A 12,053-nucleotide genomic window follows, 5' to 3' on the forward strand; every position below is an offset into this window, starting at 1 on the left:
TAGAGGGGAGAGAGAGAGAGAGGTAGAGGGGAGAGAGAGAGAGAGGTAGAGGGGAGAGAGAGAGAGAGGTAGAGGGGAGAGAGAGAGGTAGAGGGGAGAGAGAGGGAGAGAGAGAGAGGGGAGAGAGAGAGAGAGAGGGGAGAGAGAGAGAGGGAGAGAGAGAGAGAGGGGAGAGAGAGAGAGAGAGGGGAGAGAGAGAGAGAGAGGGGAGAGAGAGAGAGAGAGGAGAGAGAGAGAGGAGAGGAGAGAGAGAGAGGGAGAGGAGAGAGAGAGAGGGAGAGGAGAGAGAGAGAGGGAGAGGAGAGAGAGAGAGAGAGAGAGAGAGAGAGAGAGAGAGAGAGAGAGAGAGAGAGAGAGAGAGAGAGAGAGAGAGAGAGAGAGAGAGAGAGAGAGAGAGAGAGAGAGAGAGAGAGAGAGAGAGTATGTTACTCTTCGCCAGTCCGACTCCTTCCTTATCACTGTCACTCTTTGACACCTGTCTGTCAGGTAATGCCTTACTCATGAGTGTAAGGAATACTACCGCCTGCCTCTCAAATTTGTATAGTAGCCATCTGTGTGGCACTGTATCATAGGCTTTTGACAGTCCAGAAATATGCCATCTGCACATTCTTCTCTGTCTTGCCTTATTTTCGTTACCTTATCGTAAAACTCCAAGAGGTTCCTGAGGCATGATTTCCCTACTCTAAAGCCGTGTTGATGTTTACTTACAAACCTAATTCTTTATAGGTGTGTTTTCTAGTCTTAACCATAAAATTCTTTCAAGTACTTTGTAAGGGATGCTTGGTGGTCACTAGTCTGTAGTTAAGTGCCTCTTCTCTATCTTCTTTCTTGTAGATTGGCCCCACATTTGTTGCAATCCACAAGTTAGGAGTGAATATTAGCTAGCTAATCAGACCACTACAACACTAAATAAATGATAGTTGAAAGTACATGCAGACGAGGAGTCACAACGTGGCTGAAATATGTTGACCAAACCACACATTAGAAAGTGAAGGGACGACGACGTTTCGGTCCGTCCTGGCCCATTCTGAAGTCGACTGTATGCAATCGACTTGAGATTGCATAAGATTGAAAGGACATATTAAGTATTCAGACTGGTCACATATCGAGATAAGGTCAAAGGGATTAAGACAGCAGTTGCCCACCCAAACGAATGTGCCAGCCATGTGGATAAGGGGTGACCTCTAAGTTCTTGGGAACAAGGAGATTTATAATTAATCGGCGTATACCCTCCTTGTAATGCAGGGTGAAGTGGTTGAGGCTATAACCGGCTTGAGCGCAGTCTCGTGGTAGGAGGGGTTCTAGCAAGATCTCCTTATCATGGTCTGTGGCAGCAACGAAGTGAACCTGACCGAATGCAATCTTGGTGACTGAGTCGAGTCTGCAGTATGTGAGTATTGCATGGAAGACTAACCGGATGTGGAAAGTTGTAGTGATGATTCGGTATTAGGGACTTAGGCAGAGATTACGGGTTCAGGTGGTGACAGGGAAAATACAGTGTGTTTGTGTGTATTGGTAGCTGATTTAACCAGAGACAGCAGGTTAATGTGTTAATTATTATCAAAGTATATTTATGTAATTAAATTGGAAAAACCCGATGGCCTTTAATCACTTTCCATAAGTTCTTTCATCTAGTTCCTGAATAAATCAAGTGGTACGCCTCGAAGGGTTAACACGGGTGGTACACGAACAAGGCGACACAGGTGGAAGATGAGTACCCAAATAAGCCACAGAGACATTAGAAAGAACTTCTTCAGTGTCAGTAGTTAGTAAATGGAATGCACTAGGAAGTGATGTGGTGGTTGCTGACTCCATACACAGTTTCAAATGTAGATATAATAGAGCCCAGTAGGCTCAGAAATCTGTACATCAGTTGATTGACGGTTGAGAGGCGGACCAAAGAACCAAGGCTCAACCCCCACAATCACAACTAGGTTAGTACAACTAAGTGAGTACAAAGGATTTGGTGAAGGGAATTACATGGTGGAAATAACTGTTCCTGAGGCAAGGGAGTTATAGTTAAGTATAGCTGCTTTCGGAATGAACCTGGGCTCAGCGATCCCGACACATTTGCCTTCTTCCAGCATCTGGGCTATTTCCCCTGTGTATGTGATTCATTATAGATTAGTGCTAGAGGTATGCTGAGAGCCAGTGCTGCTTCTTTTAACATCCATGGCTATATTCTATCAGGGCCAGAAGCTATATTTACATCCAATGACGCTAGCTGTATTCTTACTTGTTCTGCTGTTACCTCAATATTTAGAAGTTTCTTTTCGGGGACTGCTTCCACATCGAGCTCCGGGAGCTGTTCAGGCTCAGTAATGAACACTCCACGGAAGCTGGAATAGAGCTCCTCACAAATTTCTTTCTAATTTTCTGTATACTGGACCCCACTTTTTCATAACCTGGGCACTTGGTCATTCACTGTCATTTTCCTTCTTATATGGTTATGTAGGAGTTTCGGTTGTTTCTTTGCTTTGTAGGCAATATCATTTTCATAGTTTCTTTCTGCTAATTTTCTTATGTTTATGTAGTCATTCCTGGGCCTGTTGCCTCTAACCCGGTTTACTTCTGTCCTTTGCCTTTTATGTTTCCTCCACTCCCTCCTTCCTTTTTGTTTTGCTTCCCGGCACTGCCTATTGAACAAAGGGTTTTTATATGCCCTCCTACGTTTTACTCTTAATGGTGGAATGAATCTCTCTTCTGCCTCTTTGCACTTCAGTTTTACTTGGTCCATCATTACATGTACAGCCTTTCCTCCGAGTTCCTCCTCCCATTGCCCACTTCCCAGATACTCTTTTACTTTCAAATAGTCTCCTTTTTTATAGTCTACTCTCCCTTCCCTGACTCCTTGTCTTATGGACACTGTTTTGAGTTCCATCATGTAGTGGAACACCAGGACACAATGGTCACTTGCTCCTAGTTGTATTTCATGCTCTACGTTTTCAATGTATTCCTCATTATGGGTGAAAATAAAGTCCAGTAAACTTGGTGCAACTCCGCTCTTGTCTCTTGTGTCCTCCTTTACATGTTATGTTAAGAAGTTTCTTTCTACAACTTCCCCCAATTTTCCCACGTTTCTTCCCCGCCATGAGGATTTCTGAATTCCCAGTCAAACTCTCCATGATTTAGGTCTCCCATGACTAGATGTTTAGCTCTCATTCCGTGTGCCACTGTTGCTGCTCTCTGCAATGCCTCTATGCCTGCTTTGTTGTTTTTATCCTATTCCTGCCTAGTTCTTTTGTTGTTTGTTGGGGGTTATAAATTACCAGGACCACAGTTATTTTTCAATCTGCGGTCAGTGTCCCAATGATGGAGTCTGTGAATAAGTTTTCACTCTGATTTTCGAGTTCTTCGAACTTCCACCTCCATTTTACAAGGAGGATTTTACTAGTGTCAGAGAGTGTGTGGGGGTTACGGATTGAGTGGGAGTCAGGGAGTAGGCGGAAGCCTGGGAGATGTGTGTTTGTGTGTGTACTCACCTAGTTGTGCTTGCGAAGGTTGAGCTTTGGCTCTCTGGTCCCGCCTCTCAACTGTCAATCAACTTGTGTACAGATTCTGGAGAATATTGGGCTCTATCAAATCTACATTTGAAAGTGTGTATGGAGTCTACCGCCACCACACCTCTGCCCACATGCACACACCACTACAGACTGTGTATTTACTATTTGTATTAAATATTTGTGTTTGCAGAATCGAGATTTTAGCGCTTGGATCCCGCTTTTCTAACCAATTTATTTTCATCTATTATATCTACTATATATATTTCTCTCTGACACATGCACACACACCCACATCCCCAGGAAACAGCCTATAACAACTGTAACTCCCAGGTACCTATTTACTTCTAGGTGAACAGCCGCATCAGGTTGAAAGAAACTGCCCATTTGTTTCCGCCTCCGCCGGGAAACGAACACAGGTCATTAGGATTACGACTACTTGGGGCCTTGTGGATGAGTGGACAGCACATGTGTGTGTGTGTGTTTGGGTTTTATACATGTATTTGAACAGTGTAGGACTTGCAACATGTTTCTGGCCACGTTTCCAGCAGTTTTCTATTTTTCTAATGTTTGTGACGACTCCAAACCCTTTCGTTCACCGTCGTGTTTTCCGTATAGTTCTTACTATTGGTCATCATAATTTATCACACAAATACCATTCTTTTTAGAATCCTTGTGACTCATCCGTTTGTCGAACGTCCACTCAAAATCTCTCATTCTGTTGCTGCTTAGTATCATAATTCAGACTGTCTTCCATAACGTTTAGTCAAAGTAATTTGTATATTAGGATCATGTCCCATTTCAAGTGCATGTGTGTGTGTGGAAGAAGAGGGTCTGTTAATAACTTTAGCCCTTATATAGCTCAGCTAATTAAAAGTCCTACATCATGGTGGGCATGAAAATGTAAGAATTCATAATAAGGCATCAGATAAGCCGATTCAAGCACAGGATGTAATTACAAACAGCGATTGGAGTAATTGGAGTTTTAAATTCCGTAATGGAACTTTCTAATTTAAACTACAAATGAAGACAATACTCAAACATCTATTAGCAGACAGGAATAACGGGGCCATAGCTTTGTTTTAAACCTATATTAATGCAAAGGAAATTAAAAACTGGATGACCATACCTGTGATGAGTGAACAATGAGCCCATTGTTAGCAATGGTGTGATCTTTAGTAGCCTGGATGTCGGAGTCGCAGACCCCTCTCGTTGCGTTATCCACAAGCACAGCCCGGTAGCCCTCTTCGATAGCATGCCTGGTTGTCGCTGCTGTAAATGAATAAGTCATTTAGATAGAGCTGGGACGCACAGGTCCCCGATATATCACTAGTGATACCATCCCCCGAGTGTGAACCTTTGAGTTCACATTAATGATGGTGTAGCAAATTATTTTTCAGTATTACAAAACAATATTATTTTCACAAGCTGATGATGATAATATTAATTAACAGATCATATATATCACAGAGGCAGTGATGCGAAGTGAAGAGCAGATGACATGTGGTGATCTTAGAATAACTGTATGTGTAAGGTTACAAGATAACAGAAGGCTGAGGATCAGGGTTGGGATACATAAATATTCAGCTGTGTGGTTAAGAGTGTGACAGTTCACTCAAAAGATCAAAAGTACAAGTAGCAGGCAGCGAAGGTCAGAACCTACCAACGCAGACATCATAGCCAATACCACACAAAAACAAGTCTGTGACACTCCTCTTTTGCAGTTCCTCGTTTAAGGAAGATTGTGACTTTTTTATGTTATCCCAGAAAGCACTGTAGGAGTCAACGTCTGGGTCAGTTCCCTTGTACACAAACACAGCATCTTCGGGAACCTGGAATGGAAAGTGAATAACCAGCAACTATAATTGTACAAAAATATAAATGATTGGTTACATTTACAGAATAAAGCATTAACATGGATATGTGTAATATAATGAGAGTAATTCTTTGCAGAAGTGTTAAAAACATATTATAGTGGTTAGACCCTAGGACAGGAGAGGGCAAACCTTGGCACCCATGCCAAACTTGACATGCAAACGACATTTTTTCTGGCATGCGATACACAGGGGGGTCACCTTAAAAGATTAATTAAATAAGTATCCAACTTCACCGAGTTGTATATGTATAAAATACCATTTTATTAAGTAAAGCGATACCAAATAAAAATGCAGTAAAAACAGTGACAGCTGTTTTAGTAACAATTAGTAATGAAAAATGAAACAAACATTTTATTTCCCAGCCATCTGACTCCGGGATACACTGACGTCAACCCGTCCTCAAACTAAGTCCGTTCCATCCAGCTGTCGACCCCAAAGACGCATTCTTAAATTTTAATATGCTGTTCATTCAAAACAGGAATTTTCTCAAATATTAATTATCATTATTTTATATTACCATATTGTACATATTTAGGCACTGGTTAGGTTAGGTGTTTAGGTTCTGTTGGCGATTATTTGTAATGTGGTACGTGGGTGAAGAATTTATAGCGTTGTAGTTCGAACAAAATTCGTCAGTGAAGCACTTGTTCGAACGAAATCAGTTGAGAGTCGTTTGTATATCTTTTTTAATTCATTAACAGGGGATTTGGCGGGAGCATGGAATCACTTTTGGGTCGATGTTTGGGGGACGGGCTGGCATGTACTGCGTTGTGGTTCGAAGAAAATACGTCGGGATCGAAGAGCCAGAGCTCAGCCCCCGCAAGCACAAATATGTGAGTACTTGTTCAGGAAGTGTTCTGACGTCATCAGTTGTGAGTCGAGTGTAAACGGGTTTTCATTCATAAACGAGGTTTGATAGATGCATGGAATGGACTGAGTCTATTTGGAGGAGAGGCTGCTGACATACAGGTTTTATCTCGTTCAGTTGCGGCATCACTCGGCAGGCGGCCACACGTCCCCTCACTCCTACACCATCACTGAAGGTAGCTATATAATTGTAATAATATTTTTGAATGCTTGCCCACGAACCAATTTTCATAAATTTTAGTAGGTGTATGTAGAGAGTGATTATGATGACATTCTGAGTTGTGTAATTTTTTGTATTACTCATAAGAGATGAAGAATTAATAAAATAAGATCTAATTTTATTTTGTTTTATTGTGCTTTAGCCAAGTAAAACTATTACGAGATTTGGCGCTGTAATGTATTGAGAAAATGTGAAAATATATGGCTGATGAGACAATAAAACAACATACAAAATTCTGAATTAACATCAACAAAAGAATAAACATTAAAAGTTGTTTTTAAATTATGTTGGTGTATATGACAGTGATAATTGCACTTAAAGGCTGATAAAAAAAAAGAAAAATCGCAATCAACAGCGTAGAACAGCATTTGAGTAAAATTTATGTCACTAAGTTTCACATTCATTCATTCCATCATCAACTACAGTACTCACTGTTGAAATATTCTTTGATTTAACTGATATAGTAAGATATTCGCTTATTTGAAATCTCCAAATACTTAAAAGAGCATAAAATAATAAAATGATCCCATAATTTCGGTTAGCACACGAGAAAATTTTGAATAAATGATTTGGAGATTTTAGCATGTACACTTCAAGGGGATGCCCACCCCTGCCTTAGGATAATGTAAGCATATAAAATTTAGCATTTTAATGATGGAATGGATGAATGTATTACATTATTACACACACATTATATATATATATATATATATATATATTATATATATATATTATATATATATATGTCGTACCTAGGAGCCAGAACGCACTTCTCAGCCTACTATGCAAGGCCCGATTTGCCTAATAAGCCAAGTTTTCCTGAATTAATATATTTTCTCAAATTTTTTTCTTATGAAATGATAAAGCTACCCATTTCATTATGTATGAGGTCAATTTTTTTTATTGGAGTTAAAAATAACGTAATTATATGACCGAACCTAACCATCCCTACCTAACCTAACCTATCTCTATAGGTTAGGTTAGGTTAGGTAGCAGAAAAAGTTAGGTTAGGTAGTCGAAAAACAATTCATGAAAACTTGGCTTATTAGGCAAACTGCGCCTTGCATAGTAGGCTGAGAAGTGCGTTCTGGCTACTAGGTACGACATATATATATATATATATATATATATATATATATATATATATATATATAACTGAAAACTCACACCCCAGAAGTGACTCGAACCCATACTCCCACAACTGGTATGTACAGGGACGCCTTAATCCGCTTGATCCCTGTACATACCAGTTGTGGGAGTATGGGTTCGAGTCACTTCTGGGGTGTGAGTTTTCAGTTGTATATAGTCCTGGGGACCATTCAGGCTTGTTTGCATATATATATATATATATATATATATATATATATATATATATATATATATATATATATATATATATATATATATATATATATATATATATATATATATATATATATGTCGTACCTAATAGCCAGAACGCACTTATCAGCCTACTATTCAGGGCCCGATTTGCCTAATAAGCCAAGTTTTCATGAATTAATGTTTTTTCGTCTACCTAACCTACCTTACCTAACCTAACCTAGCTTTTTTTGGCTACCTAACCTAACCTTACCTATAAATATAGGTTAGGTTAGGTTAGGTAGGGTTGGTTAGGTTCGGTCATATATCTACGTTAATTTTTACTCCAATAAAAAAAAATTGACCTCATACATAGAGAAAAGGGTTGCTTTATCATTTCATAAGAAAAAAATTATAGTAAATATATTAATTCAGGAAAACTTGGCTTATTAGGCAAATCGGGCCCTGAATAGTAGGCTGAGAAGTGAGTTCTGGCTACTAGGTACGACATATATATATATATATATATATATATTTATTATTTTCTGGTTTAGGGCTTCTATCCCTCTAACTATTTTCTTAGCATCAGGGCTTAATTGAAATAGGAGTTCTCCAAAACTCATTTTCGTACTTTTAAGGTGAAGAAAAGAAGTGATTTACTATAGAGTGTATTACACTTATTTGTATAATTTGCACGACGTTTCGAACCTCCATGGTTCATTCTCAAGTGAACAGATCTTACAATACTAGTTGATTTTATACCCGCATTAGGTCAGGTGATAATACAATGAAGGTGAAAACATGGGGGGATACATAAGGGATAAACATAGGGGCTGCAGAAGGCTTATTGGCCCATACGAGGCATCTCCTATCTAAACACAAAGATTAATCCAGTGTAATTGGCCTGTTATGTTGGACATTGTCTTCTGTGTACACAGAAGATATATATATATAAATTATATATATATATATATATATATATATATATATATATATATATATATATATATATATAATTAGTATATTTTTGTAGCAGTCTTTCTTTTAAACATATGTTGTTTAATACGACCGAAAAGGTAATAATACTTCTAACATGAATTTTCTCAATATTTCTTATGTTTCTTTTCACTGTCGATGGACACTGAAAAATCAATTCTCTAAAATTCATTTTTATTTCTAGTCTCACGCCTGAACCTGTTTCGGAATAACTTATTACATTTTCAAAGACTTTAGTTTACACACGCAACTAACCTGTAAACACGCAAAATACTTCCATACTTATACTCGCATTTGGGTGAGGTGATATGGTACAAAAGTTTTTGGTGAGATGATTGACATTTACACATGATAGAACAAAAAACAATGGGTATAAAAACATAAGAATGGAAGTAACTGCAGAAGGCATATTGGCCCATGATGCTTCTATATTCTTTTGAAGTCTTGAAGTGGGTTGAATATAGTTGTGCATTAATTGGCTGTTGATTGCTTGTGTTGACTTTTTGATGTGTAGTGCCTCGCAGATTTCAAGCCTCCTACTATCGCTGTATCTATCGATGATTTCTGTGTTGTTGACATGACCACACACACTAGAAGGTGAAGGGACTACGCCATTTCGGTCCGTCCTGGACCATTCTCAAGTCGATGAGAATTCGACTTGAGAACGCTCCAGGATGGACTGAAACGTCGTCGTCCCTTCACCTTCTAGTGTGTGGTCTGGTCAACATACTTTAGCCACGTTACTGTGAATCATCGCCTGCATTTCCGTGTTGTTTGTTAAGATTTCTCTGGTGATGGTCTGGTTTTAAGAAGAGATTATATGTTCCTTGATGGAGCCCTGTTGTTTATGCATTGTTAATCGCCTGGAAACAGACGTTGTTGTCTTGCCTATATACTGAGTTCCTTGAGGCTTATAATCCCCAAGTGAGCATTTGAAAGCCTTGACGACGTTGGTTTCCTTCAAGGCATTCTGCTTGGTGTCTGGAGAGTTTGTCATGAGTAGGTTGGCTGATTTTTTGGTTTTATAGTAAATCGTCAATGTATTTTCTGATTTTTGTTTGTAGGGATATCATTCCTATCAACAATATCTTTCAGGACCCTTTCCTCCGTTTTATGAGCCGTCGAAAAGAAGTTCCTGTAAAATAGTCTAATAGGGGGCACATGTGTTGTGTTAGTTGACTCTTCAGAGGTTGCATGGCATTTTACCTTTCTTTTTATGATGTCTTCAACAAAACCATTTGAGAAGCCATTTTTGACTAGGACCTGCCTTACCCTACAGAGTTCTTCATCAACTAGCTTCCATCCTGAGCTGTGGCTGAGAGCCCGGTCGACATAAGGGATGACAACACTTCTCTTGTACCTGTCTGGGCAGTCACTATTGGCATAGAGGCACACTCCTATGTTTGTTTCCATAGTGTAGACTGTAGTGTGGAAGCCTCCGCTCCTTTCCATGACCGTCACATCTAGAAAGGGCAGCTTCCCATCCTTCTCCATCTCGTAAGTGAAACAACACAGAATTCCGCTCAAAAGCCCCCTTCAGATCCTGCAGACGTCTGGCATCAAGTACCTGCATAAAAATGTCATCAACCTACCTGCAGTATATAATGGGTTTCAAGTCCATGTCAACCAAGACTTTCTGATCGATGGTACCTATGTAGAAGTTCACAAACAGGACACCTAGGGGAGAACCCATGCCAACCCCATCTAATTGCTTATACATGTGCCCATCTGGGCTCAAGAAGGGTGCCTCTTAGTGCAAGCTTGGAGTAGATTTTTAAGTATGTTTTCTGGTATGTCAAGAGGAGTTCAAGCCGGATCACGATACACTCTGTCTGCAATCATACCAATTGTTTCATCCACAGGTACGTTGGTAAACAGTGATTCTACATCCAACGAGGCTCTTATCCCTGTGGCCCATGTTCCCCGCAGTAAGTCAACAAATTCCTTTGGAGAGTTCAGGCTGAAAGCATAAGGTACATAAGGAGTCAGCAAGCCATTGAGTCGCTTAGCCAGTCTGTATGTGAGTGTAGGTATCTGGCTGATGATTGGCCGAAGTGGGATTCCTGGCTTGTGGGTCTCGACATTTCCATACGCATACCCAGGTTTCTATTCCCCAATAACCTTTGGTAGGTGGAGTCCGGATTTCTTGGCATTCACAGTTTCGATTAATCAGTTTATCTTCGTTTTCACTTCGGCTGTAGTGTCCTTCGTTACCCTTTGGAATTTAGTTTGGTCAGAAAGTATGAGGTTCATTTTCGCCAGATATTCGTCTTGTTTAAGAATAACGTATATTGATGACTTGTCACCTCTCCTGACGACTATCTCCTTGTTCTTGCAAAGGCTCTTAGCTACCACTTTGAGCTCCGTGGACAGTATTGTGCTTCGAGCAGAAGTTTTTTTTTCCAGGGATATTCCTGTGCTGGCCCAAAGTCTCTGGCTGGCCTACTAAGTGGTGCTTCTTTCTGTTTCTTTCTTGAGCGGAGTATGAGTATTTATGACTCGTATGGTCGCTTCAGTAAGATTTTGCCACGTGTGTTTAACAACTTCTTCTGCTCTGTTGGATCCAAGTTGAAATCTTAATGGGTTTGTAACTCAAAGTTTAAGCAAGTAAGGGCTTATAGCATGGACACGAGATCTCCCACGTTAACAGTGGCTTGATGAAAAACGTATAGTAACCCCTCACTAGTCTAGTGCCCTTAGGAAGTGGGGATATTTGAGGTGTATATATACCTCGAAATCTCTACTTCTTTTAAGGGTCTGAGTGGTGTAGTGGGTTAAGGGTACTAGTTATGGCAGCTACTGGAAGGTAGTTGTGCTTTCTGGGTTCGAGGCCCACTGGTGGGTGTTGTCCGAAGATTGTTAATCTTCACTTGTGGTTTAAGCAAGTATGGGCTTATAGCATGGAAACGAGTTCTCCCACATTAACAGTGGCTTGATGAAAACGTATAGTAACCAACGTAAAAGTATAGAAAAATTTACTCTCCAAAGTTCATTTTCACTTGTATATTTATGGTCTGACACCTAGAAGCGTTTCATAAAAACACTTCTCACATTTTCAAAGCCATTTCATAGTTACTCAGATCGTACTTATTTGTTTTTGGATGAGGTGATGGGATACAAATGTTTTTGGGTGAGGTGACAGGAAACAAAAGACAAAACTCGAAACAATGGATATACATTCGATATATATATAATGGGCATATAACCATGGCTATACATTCTATCCTTTTGCTTCTGTGCTGGTTCGGGGTTTTGAAGTGGATAGAATGTAAT

General features: G+C 39.7%; 1 protein-coding gene across 3 annotated transcripts in view; it reads right to left on the bottom strand.

Moving 5' to 3' along the window:
• Positions 1-12,053, bottom strand: part of LOC123748977 (nicotinamidase) — a 232,780-nt gene that overhangs the window by 38,446 nt on the left and 182,281 nt on the right. For all 3 annotated transcript variants that reach the window (XM_069321297.1, XM_069321296.1, XM_069321295.1), the window contains 2 exons: positions 5,164-5,332; positions 4,630-4,772 (listed from right to left, as the gene is read on the bottom strand). In XM_069321297.1, coding sequence (XP_069177398.1) covers positions 4,630-4,772; positions 5,164-5,332 — 312 coding nt within the window. The remainder of the gene's footprint in view (positions 1-4,629; positions 4,773-5,163; positions 5,333-12,053) is intronic.

This window comes from Procambarus clarkii, chromosome 9 (genome assembly GCF_040958095.1).
Source record: "Procambarus clarkii isolate CNS0578487 chromosome 9, FALCON_Pclarkii_2.0, whole genome shotgun sequence".
In the NCBI taxonomy this organism is placed as follows: Eukaryota; Metazoa; Arthropoda; class Malacostraca; order Decapoda; family Cambaridae; genus Procambarus; species Procambarus clarkii.